The following is a 17,327-nucleotide window of genomic DNA, read 5'->3' as shown; positions in this document are numbered from 1 at the left end:
TTTCAGCACACTCCATAACGCGTACTTGGTAAACAAGCCGTTGCTCGCTTACATTGGCTGTGTTTAGAAGTCAATGTCGCGTACATTGATTCAACCCCGCCATAGGAATGTGCAATTTCCACCACCGTCTCTCTGAGCTGTACACAGGAGATGAGCATCAGGCCCCTTGTTCTGTTGAGCGCAAACGCGCCGGTGTGCATTCTGTAGTTTAGTGCTTGTGAATAACGGTGCCTGCGGCATACTCTACAAATGTGTCAGCAGACGGAGGAGGAGTGTTTCTATATTCGTGAATAAATTGCGCGAAAGTGCATTTCGAATAACGTGCTGACTTTGCAAAAAGAAATGAGTTTTTTTGTTGTTGTAATGAACAGGACCGTGTCCATTTTTATTATTTACGTGAATCCGCTTTTCATGAGAAGCATTCGAGAAACACTTGCGATTCAATTGAGTGTTTTAAATGTCCCTTTTGCAATAACTGTTTTACAATCGTGAAAATATTCTCCATGATGAACTCACGTTGTCCACAGAGGGCAGTGCAGTAAAATCGATTATTGTACTTGACTATACTCCAGGGTACATTACTTTCTGCCTTCACCAATTCGCACTGATCACCATTATTACGATAATGAGCCGAGAATGTCTGTTTGTGTGTAACGCGCGTGACGTCACTCCACATGCCGCACCCCCCACCCCCCCCGTCATGAATATTCATGAGCGGGTGGATTTTTACACTCACGAAAGAAGGAGTTCGAGCGGAAAAAAATTATTTTGCAAATTCGCTTTAAGTTTTACGTTTCTTTATTGAAAGTGAATCTAATACATAATTCTACGCAGCAACAAAGTGGATTGATGACACATTTTTTTTTTGTTCAAGATTCACTGCCATTAAATTTACACAAGATACAATTATTACTCTGCTCAAACTATTTTGGAAATATTACAGCTTCCGTCCAAGGACGGGCAAACAAGCTCGCAGTGAAATAACGCCCCCATACGCGTTCACACGGCACGTGGAGGCTCTCGTCCAGCGCTGGATTGCCACAAATCAAATTCCATGTCAAATGTCACAGGCTCTTTAACATTCACCTCATAATATTCGTCATTCAATTCAAATACAGAGAGCCCGTAGAAGGAATGGAAATGCTGCTTCCGTGTTAACTGTCCACAGTGGCCGAACATTGAAATGCACAAATTAAATCGGCGTTATATTTTTTCCTGGGCCCGCCAATCCCAAATGCCTAACCCCAACTGCTGGTGGGGGAGTGAGGGGAGGGGGGATATTTTCCGCAGCCCAGCCCCGGGCAGTTCCAGCTCAACTGAATCCCCGAAAGAATCGATTTGTTTTGTCTTCAAGGACCTTTATGGACGTGCGACATTCTAACGTCCGCGTAAACGTTCAACTAATGTGACCGCGCATTACACGGCCTGGAGCACGTGGTGGAGTGATGGAAGGAATGAAGACGCTTCTCGTGGGCCCGCTCGGCTTCGAGTGCACTCATCCCTCTTCCGAGCTTACGCTGCATCGTCCTACGGGGACCCCGGAACCTCAACAAAAAAGGGCGATGATAACGGTCAACATCACACATAAATGGATGGCCACATTACCGCCCTAGCGAGGTCTTTTATGGACTGCGTTTTGACCCAGCGGAGTGATCGGCTAAGGGTTTTGAGCATCTCTCCGTGATGGTGTCTCGCCTGACCCCCATGAATGACGCGCGGCGGCTGAACCCTCTAGGTTCAAACGGAAAGTGCCCATCTGTCTCACGCGGGTGCAAGTAGCATCCTGCGAAACTTTGCCCGGCAACAAGAGACGTCCGCGAATGGATGGAGGGTGCCAAACGGTGATTATGCTCACTTGGTGTCATGCTGTGAACACCGCCAAGGAAAAGAGCCGAACGCTGAGAAGGCAAAGGAGAACACGGTGGCGAGATGTTAACTACCTCGCCTGGTATGCAGGAGGTTGTGGGTTCGATCCCGACCCTGACGCCTGCTGTATATTTGGAGTTTGCGTGTCTCTCTCCCTGTGGTCGCGTGGATGTTTCTCGGGCTCCTCTGGTTTTTCCCTCCACATTTAGAAACAGGCGTTTCGAGTATTTGGCTGCAATAATTTTCCACACAATGCGCTTCTTCGGAGAGCTAATTTGTGGCCAGGTTGCTTCTGAAAATAATCTATGCAGGTCAGTGGGGCTTACCTGGTAAAATAAAAACATTTTTTTCGTTTAGTTTAGAATACCAACGCTTCCCGAACCAACGAGCCAACCAAACACCTATTTGTGGACCTGGCCAAAATACTCCGTGCAGGACCCCGAAAAAAAGAGATCTAAAACTCAGTGATACATTTCTGGGTAAAAGGCATGAAATAGCATGCATTTTAACGGGTGCTAATATAAAGCAAAATACACAACGCGTCCTTTCATTAAGACCGACTCAGCAATCGCATGTTGTGTTTACTTCTCCCATGCAGGCAGTACAGCCTGTAACTTTGCAACGATTTCCATGCAAACCGCTTACTATGAATCACTTCATTAGCAACACGAGCCACCAGAGGCAAGGCCAGCAGGGACGTAAAATCAACCGTGCAAAATCCAGACTAGCTCCGTCTCCATAACGCTGCTCTGGCTACTAAATCATGTGCAGGCAATTCACGTTTTGCCGTTCTGTGGTTGGCCTGGCCAGCGTGGTTACCCGTTTCACCTGGAGTCGCTGTTTTTACAATTGGGTTTTGATGGACCGATTTACAAATTGACGGGGATAGATCGGTGTGCGAAGTTCGATAAGTGGCCACTGCTAACGTGAGTGGCAAGCGATATCTGAACCGCAATGCCTTTATCATCCAGCCCTGACCAGCGTGGTGAAGTACGGTCCAACAACTCCCCTTGACTGACACGACACAGATCTGCCTTCATCTAGCTGTAGTGGCTTGACAAAGGGCTCTACATGATAAAGAAATACATATATATAAATGGGAACTATTAAAATAACAGAAGTTATCAAATGATAAGGGCCGCAGACAAAGGTTATATGCCCACAATGACAAAGGACGCTTTTGAGAACTAACATTTTTCTGCAAAGAAAATCAAGTCGTCAAACAGCACTTTCATTTAGTGCCATTCTGCATCTCCATCCCAAAATGACCTCCCACAATGTTTTCAGTGTACGGTATACACAAGTTTTTTTTTTTACTTTTGCAACATCCCCAATGGTTTGGCAGTACCTCGTATTTCTTTGGCGTTGACTTCCAATCTCCCTAGTCCACATTACAGTCTAACCGATGAACTAGAAAACCCTGCTCACATTGCTGCCCCCTTTAAAACACATAAAACGAGACCAACCTTGTGCTAATGTTACTGATTTTCCTAACTGAAAATGATCATTGATTTATTAATAATACTGCCTCGCTCCCCGTGTACGCCTGCCCAAGGGCGTTCTCGTGAAATATCATTGCTCTCCGGGCCGCGAGGGACTAAGCAGGCTTTGGAGAAATAATATAAAATAAAAAAGCAAAGCGGGGCACGTAATAACCCCATGGCATGGGCCCATGCCTTCAAAAAAAACCTAATTAATCAATTAAATTTGGACCCCTGGGTTATATAGGGCACAGCAGCACGGTGACAAGAATTCAGCAATAGAGGGTGGAAATAACGTCGGTCGCACACGCCCTGTCAGCGTCGGATTTATTGTGCGGTGAGCAGCTCTTATAGTACACACAACCCACAGGGCCGGTCAAATCGCGTTCTCCGACTCCGGCGAGACTGGAGCTAAGGTAAACGCAGTGGCATTTTACCGGGTCCAACGTGTTTGCCCATGTTCCAATTGATATGCGCTCCCTTTCATAGATTTATCTATTTAAACGGCTGTTGTTTATTTTCACTGCACGACTTAAACACGTGGGGTCCTGGTGAAACTAGGTCAGCACCTCCGAGTAGCACGATTGGCTATGTGCGGCGCAAAAGAAGTTCAACATGATGCACGTATCTGGTCTCTCCATGTAGTTCCCATAATATTGCGCATGCACAGTCCTTTTGTTAATCTGCTGCTGCATGAGAGCATCTCCATCCCGTATGGGATGTGGGTGTCATTTGACCTTGCGGGTCAGTGAAAGCAGGAAGCATAGAAATACATTACAACTATTTATTTTGATGCACTGCCTTCTAATGCTCACCATGTAGACCCCCAGCAGCTTATATCAACCTGTTTGTGCATGGTGGTCACCCATCACAGCACTCTCAAGTTTCAAGCCTGCTTCGCTTTTGCAATCAGAGGAATTCTGGGTGATTTGGTAATCGGCTTCGTTATGATTCGGCCATCTATTTACGCAGAAAAGTTCCACTGAGTTCTCAACGCTCTTGTTTCAGGAGGGTCCTGCCTTGGGATATTTGGCCGATTTTGTTTTCACGAGTTTTCCACAGTAAAGTCACGTAGAAAGAGAAAATAATAAAATTAATAAAAGCATACGACGTTTCGATTGCAACACACGCAATCATCATCAGGTACAAATGAAAGAAAACAAACCTCGTAAACTTGGAAATATAATGCAATACAACACAGAGCCGGCTAACATAACAATCAACACCCTACCTGGTTGATTACGTTCTTCCAAAGATTGCTAAATTTGAGAGAGTAATTCCTGCAGTCACGAAAGCGCCAAATCAAGTTTGAGTTTTCCACATGTGAGAGATAACCTCGCGTAAATACGGACAGAGCACTCGGCTCTCTCCAGCGGGTGTACGGGTTTCGCGTATTTAACTGCATGATCCACTAACGCTAGCATTTGAAGCGCTGAGCCGCAGGCATGCATGGCCAGCACGCCTCGAACAAGTGCATGTTATCAACGTGTTGACGCGAATGCTGTCGAAATGAGTTTATAAGATGTGGAGGAGCTTGCTTCATATGAGTCGCAAGCGATCGCGAGCAGTGGTAAGAGACACTGGGGGAGGCATTTGCATAGCAGTTGGGATGTCACCAGCCGAAGAAAGAAAAAATAAAGAAACAAGTGTTAATGTATGCTCCACATCGTGTGGACTGCAGGATGAAACAGCTGCTAAGGCAATAACATCAGAGTCCACGCGCAGGTAATGCAGTGTAGGCAGCCCACTATGCACGACCTCCCCAACCAATAGGTCACGTCGCCATTAAAATTGATCGCTGCTTAAAAAGTAAATCTATCAGTGGCACTCGCCATGTGAGAATTACACTCATGAGGACCCACATTAAATCTGGACGCGTGGGATCATCAAGAAAAATGGACTAATAAACACTCGCATCATCTGGTGTCAAAGATGCTCTTAGGTCAACATTTTGAAAGCGAAAATTCAAAAGTCTGTATCGCTGGTCCAATGTTGGCTTTGAGCCAGTGGTATAAATTCAACATTTTTTACGGCACGTTTAAGTTTTTATTTACACATCATTATCAATAAGTCTATCTGCCCATCTTTATTATACTACTTATATCCCTTTGTGCCTTATTTGTGTGTGCACGTGTATATCTTAAAATGTGTTGTACTTGAGGTGGTCAGATGTGTAATTCTGTGTCAGAGGCACGTTACCTTATTAATGTGACAATATATCTGACAGAGTAAGTCTGAAACAATGCTGTGTCTCGGACACAGTAGTGCTCAACCAGAGAAGAATTTGAGCCAGCACTGCTGAGATTCCATTTCAGTTTTTCCTTTGCATATTCATTTGCGTTTTAAATAAAGCTTACTTGAAAAAATTTTCATTTTCGAGAATGAAACGGGGGTCACAAGACATCTGGACCGCCCTGTACATTGGACTGAATTGATAGCTTCAGTCCAGTCACCAAAAGACTGCATGCAAAAACCCCCATCACATCAAATTTGGTTTTAAATTAGTTTCCACAAATTCCCTCTCTTGGTACTAAACGTATACATTTTGATCGCCATGCAACAAACCGGCTCTGCGGACCACGTGAGAAGATGCACCACCAAGTGCCGTTGTGTAGAGAAATGCCGAAAAGAGCGGACCTCAGACGGCGTTCTGTGACGTTGCCTTCCAGAGGACCGTTCTCTCCAACCTGGGGTGGTGCATTGCTTTCTGCGAGAGTTCCAGGTGGAGACGTCTTCATCTCGCGAGACGTCGCCGTTGGCACAATTGGAATAAAGTTGGCGGAAGACAAAGACAAAACGACAACGTTGTACTCTGTGCCATGTGGATTTGGAGGCAGCACCCTTGGGAGGTTGCATTTGTGAAATGTTCTTCCCAGGCCCCCAGTGGATCGACAGTTGAAAAGCCCTGCAGGTAAAGATGCTAACGAGCCTCAATATTTACATTAAACGCCGACTGAACATGAACACTTGTTTGGCGTGTGAGAGAGAGCAAGTTCGTTTGTAAGTTCATCTGTATGCAAGTACGCACGTACCAGCCCTGGGGGAATCCACTGCTTGTAGTGTGCTAATTCAGGAGGTACTCTCTGTTTTATTCCGGCCTTCACAGCCTTCGGGGATAACTTTATACCAGGTCGGGACAGCCAACATGCTGCCAGACCCACAGAGGGTGCCGATCACGACTACGGCACAAGAAGTTCCACTCCAAATCGCAGCAGCCCCGACTGTGAGTCGGAGCTCGCCTTTTATCCTGCCCAGCGTGGCCAGGCTCCGCCCTCGGCCCCCCCCACACCCCAAGGGGGCTCCGTGCCGTGCCCACAGGTGCAACTGGTAGAACGGGCTGCTACCCCTAAATCTATTGTCTACCAATCTCCTAGCGGCACGCGCTGCAGTGACTCATTCCATGTCATTACACATTTAACAACCCCTGTGTGAATCCACTGTTGGATGAGGACCTTGTTGTATGACACACACAACGATCAAAGATCCCCCGTCTTGCCTTAACAGACTGTAGGGGCAAGTGCTGTTAGCGAGCACCTATGAAGCCCGTCACGGCACACGAGGGGGTGTGTGGCCAACACCACGCCCGGCCGCCTTTGTCTCCCTAGTGGCGATGCTCACACATCACACCAGGTACTCATCTGAGGCTGAGTCGACTTAGGGGAGGCCCAGTACCGGTTCAGATCATCGTCACTGGTGTTGGCCGTGAACGGGAATCGAACCCGGTTGGCCAGGTTCGTAGCGCAGCATAGCGCTAACCGCGACACTACCGTACCACCCCCACACACACGCAAGCACACACGCACTCGGACCATAGAGACCTTCCTCGTTTATCCACAGTAATTAGAGGAATAACTTGGGGATTGGGAAACGTTTGTGAGTGATGGCGTGGTAAAACGCCATGCAAACAAATATTACATAAATTAACGGCCGATTATTTATGTGTCTTTCGTTTATATCTCCTTTGCCATTCATTGCACGTGGGTTGTGCTTCAGTTGAAGAATGTTCTGGCAATTTACTGCATTTAATCAGACATGATCTATCCACTGCCATTTGAAGGCCTCCCCATGCCTCCATCTCTCACCGTTATTCTGAGACGTAACAATACATTTGGCAACAATGCACCGCATGAGCTGATTTTCGTTACTCCGTCTCCTCACAGCACTGCACAAGCGTGTGTTCTCTCCGTTGACTGCCGCTCCAATGTTAGTCTCGACCCCCCAGCAATTATCTTTTCTAGCGACGTGTCCTGTCCAAGCCACCAACTTTGTAAAGAACATAGACATGCATGCTTCACTTTCTCCAAATTAAAATAATGTTTAGTCCATCGTCCGATTGACCTTGTGAATAAATGTTACTTGGCGGAATTTGTTTAAACAAGCAAACTCTGGACATGCTGGATACCATTGGCCAATATGCTGATAAGACTAAATATATTTTACGTCTGTCTTTTAATTTCCAATGTATGTATTTACTTACCCAGCTGCCCATGACTAATTAACACACAATGTCCCAAATCTCGTCAGATCTCGAAAGCTAAGCACAGCAGGTTGAGCCAGGGAAATGGTTGGATGGGCGAACACCATGCATAACAGGTGCTATAGGCTGTGGGCCACATTGTCAGCAGAGGGCAGTGCAGAAACATCAATTCATGTACTGTACCACACTCCATCGTTTATGTTAACGTACCCATCTTCTGCAACCAGTGCTGACCAGCGTGGTGAAGTATGGTCAAATTACACCCTCGGCATGTGGAGGCCCATCTTAGCCAGTGGATTTACAAAGGGATGTACGCATATACACTTTATAATTAGGTGACAGCCAACTGGCACAAATAATACTTGCAAACGAATATATATATAGAAGATATAGACCAAAAAACTATCACAATTTACCATAGCATATATTGCAAAAGGGTTTACTGCTTTGATATGATAATCGTTTAGATAACCCAAGTCTGCCTTGCAAGAGAGAAAGAGAGTCTATGCTGCCTTATTGGGGTGCCACGTGGTACACATTAAGGATACCGATCTATCACTACTACAGTATTCGTCTTCAGTGAAGTTGTGACATTCATTTATTGTTAAAAATGTTTTAGTCCACATCTGTTACATTTTTTTGTATTTGTTTTTACATCGGTATAGACGTTAATCCAGGTTGCCCTTGTATAAGAAGCAACACTGTTTAATGTCTGAACGACAAAGTAGTGTAAATTGCAGAAAACGTCGTCAACGTGTCAATTACACGTGCCGTATGCCTTCTAGGCAAACTCAAACGAACTGCTTCCTCTTAACAAAAACAGACTCAAAGCACCCGTCAATAACACTCGGGCCTCAATCGGAATAAATAAATAAATAAATAAATTGGTCGACGTTTCTGGAAATAGCCCTTCTTCTTAGCACATGGAAAAATAGACTATACGTGTTGATGAACTAAATATAGGATTGATCAAACATCTAAGGACTGTCAATTATTTCATGCGCTTGAAGAAGGGACGTTGCCCAAAATGCCAAGAGAGCCTCGATGAATCTCAAGGCTTTTTCACGAGTGTCCTGAACTGGGATGTCTGGCCAATTCCGTTTTAAATAGTATTGTGCATGTGTGTGGAAAGCAGTGCACTTGGAGAAAACCCAAGCACATGATGGAGTAACACTCAAATATCTACGCACACGCATTCAAAAACCCCACCTTTGCTTGAAGCCGTGGCGGAAATTGGGAGTTTCACAAATGACTCACGCGATCCACCAACCCTTCTCTCCAAAGCACTGGATCACACGCGTGCATAGCCACCATGACCTGAAACAATACAGGGCATCATATCGCTATGTGATGTTTAGTCTTGATACTTGTTCCATACATGCACGCCTAACATCAGTGGCCAGTGACAAGTAAACTGGTCCTACCACCATGACCAACACGGCATCGGGGATAACCTTCATCCAACAGTGGAGTGACACAAAGGGGGTAGTAAACACGAGTATAATTGTGTAATTATTGTTCTACCTGGGTAGAGACGGCTGTCAAAATTTGACGACGCGTTGACGAAAAGGCTTCGCCGTTAATTGTGACCGAACGTGTGAAAAGGCAATTAATGAATTTGAATTTCAAAAAATCCTCATCAGACGTGTCTGGATATTTCCTTTCACGTGAAAAGAAATATAGATAGTCGCGCGTCATCCTATTAATTAGGACGGGCGGCAGGCGCTGATTAACGAATACCTTGAACGACACAGGCCGTGTGTGTGTATGCGCACGCGCGCGCTCTGTCTGAATGAAGTCAAATACAATAAAATTAGTAGTCGCACTCCGAATTGTTGGAAAATAATAGACTGCCGATTGGAGCAGATGCAACTATGGGGCAAGTTTCTTTAACCTCGCCCGCCTGTGTCCACCCAGCAGTTACAAAACATGTACACCACATTCCATCGGCAGATTGGATGTGGTGGGATGAAGCATGGGTAACCCATCTCTTCTAGGGAGTCTGCCCAGCGTGGAGGAGTAGGCCAAAATAACCTCCCAGAGGGGGCTCTCGAGAGCTCCGCCGAAGTCGAAGTAGTCCTTCCACCACAGCATTGGCTTGAGTAAGCGATTGCAGGAACGCATTTTTTAAGAGGGTCGTTGTAATGGCCAGTGGACACTGGGGCTTGCAATCCAGGGGGGGGGGGGGGGGTCACCTGGTTCGATTCCATAGCCCGCCGCAGCGGTTGAAACCAATGTCTCTGCCTTCCCTAAATTGCACCCCCGCCCTCCCCATCGCCGTCTCACCAATCGGTGGGATAAAGTGTGGGTGCGTATACCTATTCCTGAGTAGAGGTGTTTTGGGTTAGATCGCGTAAGTATATGTGTCGTTAAACCCGCCACCAGCCGACACAGCCAACTATAGTTGTCACGTAAACAGAACGTGCCTATTCGTCACTAGTACAGCACACCAGTGTGTTGGAGAGCCAAGCCACAACATTTACAATCTGAGTACGACGTGGCTGTCGCCTGATGAAGCTAGATGCAATTACTGGCGAAACGTCGTACTCAGATTGTAAATGTTGTGGCTTGGAAAACCATTACCGGGTTCCTAACTTTCCAAAACCGGTAATAGATTCTGAAAACGGTTACCGCTCTCAGAATGTATATATATACAGAATGTAAGCATATGCATGTCTGAATGTGTGTACGTATGGGTGTGTTAACACAAGTGGATACATGCATATAGGATATTTGCGAATGTGTTGGTGAATATGTAGTATGCGTCTTTGAATGTATTTGTGTTGGGAGCGGTGGCTCAGCGGTTAGCGCACTCCGCTACGGAACCCGGCGACCAGAGTTCGATTCTCGCTCACGACTCAATACCAGTGACGATTATTTGAACCGCTCTCCTGAGCCTACCCCTAGATCTACTCAGCCTCAATTGAATACCTGGTGCGATGTGTAAACGACGCCGCGAGGGAGAGACAAAGGCAACCGGGCGTGGTGCCGGTGTGCCGTGTTACCCATCCCCTCGTGTGCCGTGCCGTACTCGCCCCAACAGTCTGACTGGGATATCGAAGGCGTCTTTGGGCAAAGGTGTGTGAATGTACGAGTGTGTGGTGTGTGTGTGTAAAAGTGTGTGCTCGCGCGCGTGCGTGCGCGCATCTGTGTGTGTCATACGTGTCACACTCTCCGCTCCATTCACCACAGCTCGCTGACATCACCCGCGCCGTGCAGGGGGAGACCCCCCGCCGCCCACTACCCGCACCCTCCTCCCCACCTCGCCGCCAGAGTGAATATATTTGGGGCAGAAAGCGCCACACACGCCGGTGGTGGCTGCCCTCCTCAGCCAGGAGGTGGACACGGAGCGGTGACAAGCAGCCCACTGGGTTCACTCAACCAGCACTCACGGTACAGCGGGTCTAGAACACTCCTCGCATGGCGTAGGCAGGGGAGTGGGCAGTGAGGAGGAGGAGGAGGGACAGAAGGAGTGCGAGCGAGCGGCAGGGAGGAACATCGAGGGAGTTGAGTTGAGTGAGCATTCTGTGAGATATAGCGAGTGAGTGGAGTGCGTCGGAGGAGGAGTATCGAGTAGTGAGGGTAAGTGGAGTCGGTGAGAGAGGGGGGGGGGGAAGGTCAGTCAGGGAGTGGAGTGAGTCGAGTGAGCGGTGGTGGAGGGAAGGCGAAGGAGCGGAGTGCGTCGGCGGAGGAGTGAGCAGTAGGAAGGGAATGTGAAGCGAGTGAGCGGTAAGGAGGGGAAAGGTGAGAGCCAGCAGAGTTAACATCGGATGAGTGAGTGAGCGCTAGGGGAGGGTGGGTGAGTGAGGCAGCGGAGTGTACGCAGTGAGCGAGGGGAAGAAGCTGATCACATTGGCTCCACGTGACTCGGGCTAGTAGTAGTCGTCTCGTAGACGCGGCAGAGTAGCAAGCCAGGGGACATGGCCTCCTGGCCGCCTTGTCCCTTGGTGCTGGGCACAGTCGCCGAGCAGGACGTGTCTTCCCGGCGGCCCAAGATGAAGCGACGAAGACGGAGACGCTCGCGAAGGAAAGGTGTGTGGGTCCTGTGGGGGTTGAGTCATCGATTCGAGTCCTGTGTGTGGGTCCTGTGTGTGCTCGCTGACAGCCCTTGTCCCCCGAACCCCAAGGAGGCTAAATGGGGCGATCTTCGTGATTGTTTGGATGTATGTAGAACTTCTATGTATGTTGAACTTCTTTCTCACAGTACGTAGCCGACCGTGCTAATCGGAGGTGTGGAGAAAGGACGACAAATTTGAACACAAAAGGCAGTTCTAAAGAAATTAGCTTAAATCTAAATTATTTCAAAGTGCACAGCTCCAAGTGGATTCGTAATATCGCAAGGAAGAGCGTTCCAGACGGCCGGAGAAGCGCATCTGTAAGCGCGCGATGCAGTGAGACCGCCTTTGTTCAAAATGAGCACCTGGAGCGGTGTGTGAACCACCAGTACTGGGGTAGTTGTGACCACAACCACCCCCATCGTGTGTGCCGTGACGACCTTGAGTGCTTCGCTAACGCCTCTCGCACTGGTGCCTTTGTTTACGGCGTGGGGTGGGGGGTGTTTGAAGAGGCGGCTGCTCAGTCTTCTCGAGGCAACTAATTGTGGAGCGGTTTATCCAAGCCTTCACATCCGTCTCCCCTCGCCGCTCTATACAATTGCCGCGTAACTTTTCCAGGTCTCCCTTGCGAAATAAGCATTCGTCTCTATGGGTTCGCCAGCCATGCTGTCATCTTGATCTCGATAGCATTGCGCCGGTAGAGCTCCCCCCAAATGGGGCATCACGCGGCTGGCGCTGTCACCCGGTGTGTGTTTGGGGTGTAGTCGGACGTCTGTCACCCGGTGTGTGTGTTTGGGGTGTAGTCGGACGTCTGTCACCCGGTGTGTGTGTTTGGGGTGTAGTCGGACGTCTGTCACCCGGTGTGTGTGTTTGGGGTGTAGTCGGACGTCTGTCACCCGGTGTGTGTGTTTGGGGTGTAGTCGGACGTCTGTCACCCGGTGTGTGTGTTTGGGGTGTAGTCGGACGTCTGTCACCCGGTGTGTGTGTTTGGGGTGTAGTCGGACGTCTGTCACCCGGTGTGTGTGTTTGGGGTGTAGTCGGACGTCTGTCACCCGGTGTGTGTGTTTGGGGTGTAGTCGGACGTCTGTCACCCGGTGTGTGTGTTTGGGGTGTAGTCGGACGTCTGTCACCCGGTGTGTGTTTGGGGTGTAGTCGGACGTCCCTTTTGATGAGCTGTTGGTTAATATTAAAGTTCACGATGACGATGATTGCGACGATGTGCTTTGAAGCGTTGTGATGAACGTCTGTGTCGTAACACCAGCGAGGATAGCAGAGGCGTCAAAACAGCTCTCCGCACGGCTCTCCCGTATATTTGCGCCACGCACGTGGACCGAAACGTCGGACATCATGCTGAACGACGAGCGGCACCACGCGAAAACGTCAGAGAAGCTATACTGAACAACCTCGAGAACTTGAATGAGTTTGCTGTCGTCTCTGCGTTGTTCGTTGTTTGGGAAAGCGCTGCTCGCTCCACTTGGCGCAGGCTCTATCCACAGCACGTGCGCTCGAGTGAGAGAAAGCGTCAGAGGTGAATACTTGCTGACCCCCCCCCCGGCTGGACATTTATGAAAAATAGTCTTTATTGCTCATGGGATTCCTCCAGTCATAATAAAGATTCAAATTTTGCGGTCTGTACAACGGGCTTTGATTCGACTCGACTGTCCTCACGGTCAGTGGACGATGCGTATTCGTGCAAAAGCCAAGAACTGCTCTCCTTCAAAACTGCTCGTGCGTCCACTGCCTTAACCGTTAAATATTCCAAAACTTGTAAATCCATTGTTACGATTTGTATACGCGTAATGCGTACAATACTAAGTGTGTGTCCAGTGGAGTAGCGTGGTTGGCAAGGGCCCTGGTGCACAGCATGCAATAGGACCACTGCCTGAATAATCCACCCCCTCCTCTCCTCCCCCCCTCGCCCACTGCACCCCAAATCGCTTCTTTGTAGCAGTGCGCCTGGGCTCCTCTGGTCCGTGGGCCTTGGTGCAATTGCACCGCCTGCACACTCGATAGACACGCCACTGTGTTGCGTGTGTGGGAGGTGCTCGGTAACAGCACTTGCCCCAAAAGTCCGTTAAGGCTATACAGGGGATTTTGTCTTTGTGGTGCACCCCCGTATAATTTAAAAGAAAAACTACCGAAGCAAGGGCAGAATAATTTTGTGATTTTCATGGAAATGAAAAGCGAGGGAGCCCATTGAGGCAAGCGTGCTTTGCAATAAATATCTCGATAATAAAATTATTCACATGTTGATGTGTGCCTTTTATAACATCTCACGTCTCAAAGATATCAATTTCGAATCTACATTTATTGCGACTGCATTTTCACTATTTGTTTTGTAAGAATCTCTCATTACAATGGGTTGTCACTTGGCTTAAATAAATAACCTTGGTCTGATAGTTGATCTATAAAATCTATTTTTAGAGCGGTGTGTTAAAATCGAATTAAGAACGCATTTCAAACTATAACATCAACGTTACATTGTGTACGTTTTAATTGTATGCTTGGAGCATATTCACCCTGATACAAATATCACATTTAAACGGGTCAGTGATGTAGCGGCCACCAGTGCAGGAAGTGCAGCTGTACTGGGGCTCACCCCATCAGAGGGGCTTAGGTGATGAGCGACACGGGGGGCGGGGGGGGTTAAACAGGGCCGATGCCAACCTCAAGATGCCACTGAAAAAGATGTTGCCATGACGTCTTCCTTCTTACAAACATTCTGCATCATCATCATCATTGTCATTAAGCTTTCCCTAGTGACCGTAATCTTTACTTTTTAAAGTATTTTTTTTTACTCAGGTATGATTTTCAGTATGTATGTTGAACTTCTTTCGCACCGTATGTATCCAACCGTGCTCGTCGGAGGTGCGGGGAAACCACAACAAAGAAGATTTGAGCACAAGCCCTACTTTAGTAACTCCCTCGGGTGTATTGTTCAGTATAAACTGAATATAATTCTAGATTTGAAGCTTTCGTGACTGCAAAGGATTCATACTCTTTGGTTTTTTCGGTAAAGTCACGTAGGTAAAACAAAATTAAAATAAAAGAAAAGAAAACAACTAAATCAAATCACAAGCTTCCGTCTTCAGGTGGAACAGTCACAGCAAGATAGCTGCATCACGTGGTGAGCTCTGAGACCCTCGAGCTTATATACAGGCTAAGGTGGGGGGGAGGAGCCAAGCAGGGAGCGAGGTTAAGGTGGGGGGGAGGAGCCAAGCAGGGAGCGAGGTTAAGGTGGGGGGCAGGAGCCAAGCAGGGAGCCACGACGGTGTGCGGGGCTAAGGTTAAGGTGGGGGGGAGGAGCCAAGCAGGGAGCGACGACGGCGTGCGGGGCTAAGGTTAAGGTGGGGGGGAGAAGCCAAGCAGGGGACGACGACGGCGTGCGGGGCTAAGGTTAAGGTGGGGGGGAGGAGCCAAGCAGGGGACGACGACGAGGCTAAGTTAATCCGTCTTTTGTTATGTTGAGGGTTCGGGGGAAGCGGTGGTTCACTGCACGGGGGCAATGAAAAAATGGTTTAAAAAAAAGTCTGTGCGCTTATAAGGTAGCTGAAGTTTTGACTTGGTTTATGACATCTTTCCAGTGGTTGCTTAATTTAAAACCATCCTCTCGGTTGAAGTTGTGTCTATGTTTGTATATCTGGATGGCTTCATGGACAAATCTTTGGTAATAACCGGGAGGTGTGCATAGTACTTTGGTATCGGAGAGAACCATGTCATGAGAACCCGCTGTGTTGAGACAATGTTAGCCAATGAAACGTCGTGATTTGATTTAGTTGTTTTATTTTCTTTTATTTTAATTTTGTTTTACCTACGTGACTTTACCGAAAAAAACTAGAGTATAAACTGAATAGTTTCGATGAGGCATTCGCATGCAAAATATCTACTGTGGTATGGGGGGAGCGGCGGCGCATTTGTTAGCACAACCCAGCCACCTGAGTTCCTTTTCCCAGCCACGGCTAACATCAGCCACACTGACCAGCGTGGTGAAGTATTGTCAAACGAGTCCCCTTGCCTGTCGGTACTGCCCTGCAGCGAGCACCAATAATCGCCACAGTCCACAGTAGCCAAGAGGTGGGCGGGGGGAGGGGAGATAATACTAATACCCTCTTCTGCATCCAAGATTTTTGGGGGAAGTGTCCCCGCTGGGGTCGAGCAGTGGCGCACTGGTTAGCACACTCCGCTTTGAATCTGGCCACCGTGATTTTATTACCAGCCACGGCTAATGTCAGAGGCGAGTGATATCCAAACCGGTCCTGGGCCAGAACTTCGCCAATCCGCACTGACCACCGTGGTGAATTGTGGCCCATCAACTCCTCACGATTAAGACAATGTGGAGAGGCCTTTATCCAGCAATGCAGTGGCAAAGAAGCTTGAAGAACCACTATCTCCTCTACCCCCGCCAACCCCCACGCGCCACCCCTCCCATTCTCTAACGCACAAGCTCATTGTCTGCCGTTTGACAAGACGTATTGTACAATTAGTCATTAATAATAAATAGGCTTCGCAAAATAACTTAATATTTTAAAGCTTTTCCCCCGCCTTCAGTTGAAATGTTTGTCGAGAAAAGACGTGTGACGTTTGCCCCGTGATTACCCCGGCATGTTTTGCTTTTGGGAGACGTCCCGCAGTGCACCTTGGTGCCACGTCGCCCAACGCAATGTCCTTCCCACGTCCTAGACCCCCCAACTCCCATCACTCAAAGCTGCCAGCGCTCCGACCGTCCGTCGCCCTCCACCTCGTTTGCGGCGGCGTATGGATACGAGGCGAGACTGTGCCCCGGAGCGTTTCTGATAGACTTCAGCAGTGTACTCCATCATGAAGCATACATTGGTGGGGCGAAGAGGAGGAGGGGGGGAAAGAGAACAAGGGAGAAAAAAATACACAAACAGGCACAATGTTCGCTCAGATGTATTCAAGGCTGGATTGTTTCAAGGCTCTGGCACGATGTTATACGTCGTTTTATTGCAGAAGGTCAATTTTAAAAAAGGTTGTTTCTCAGTCACGTAAGCGCACACCGCACACTCCTCCTGTCAATCCACCCCTGGGCGAGGGCCCTCTGCACACCACGTGGGTCAGAAGCAGGCCGCGGCTTCAGCTTCGGAGTTGTTGTGTGGGGGGGGGGGTGCACCTCGACAGTGATTCACCGTAATAGAGGCTTTGTTTGGGTTAGATCACGTGACTATAAATGTGTCGTTCAACCCGCCACCGCCCGACACAGCCAATTAGTATGGTGTGCCACGTCAATAAAACGTGCCAATGAGTTACCAGTACTGCACACCGGTGTGTTGGAGAGTAAACCCACAACATTTACAATTCGTGTACGTTTCGCCGGTAATTACAACCAGCCTCATCAGGCGACAGCCAGAGTTGTGGATAAATTCTCCTCTTTCGGTCTTAAATAGGGACCGAAATGTTCACCCTCACTCGCGATGAATCGCGATGAAT

At 48.2% G+C, this 17,327-nt stretch overlaps 1 protein-coding gene and 1 long non-coding RNA gene across 2 annotated transcripts in view; one reads left to right on the top strand and one right to left on the bottom strand.

Annotated features, from left to right (window-relative positions):
* Positions 1-837: 837 nt before the first annotated feature.
* Positions 838-11,072, bottom strand: LOC142924232 (uncharacterized). Its single transcript, XR_012941423.1, has 2 exons — positions 10,987-11,072; positions 838-9,141 (listed from the first exon to the last, which is right to left on the bottom strand). It is a non-coding gene; the product is annotated as an uncharacterized LOC142924232 (long non-coding RNA).
* Positions 11,073-11,120: 48 nt separating this feature from the next.
* Positions 11,121-17,327, top strand: part of LOC116940903 (uncharacterized) — a 44,666-nt gene continuing 38,459 nt past the window's right edge. The window contains exon 1 of the mRNA XM_032951260.2: positions 11,121-11,856. Within this exon, the coding sequence (XP_032807151.1) occupies positions 11,745-11,856 (112 nt within the window). The 5' untranslated portion in view covers positions 11,121-11,744. The remainder of the gene's footprint in view (positions 11,857-17,327) is intronic.

The sequence above is a fragment of the Petromyzon marinus genome, chromosome 10, assembly GCF_048934315.1.
Source record: "Petromyzon marinus isolate PM22_M1 ecotype Great Lakes invasive population chromosome 10, UKy_Petmar_22M1.pri1.0, whole genome shotgun sequence".
NCBI classification, from domain to species: Eukaryota; Metazoa; Chordata; class Hyperoartia; order Petromyzontiformes; family Petromyzontidae; genus Petromyzon; species Petromyzon marinus.
This window is presented reverse-complemented; position numbering and strand designations above follow the sequence as displayed.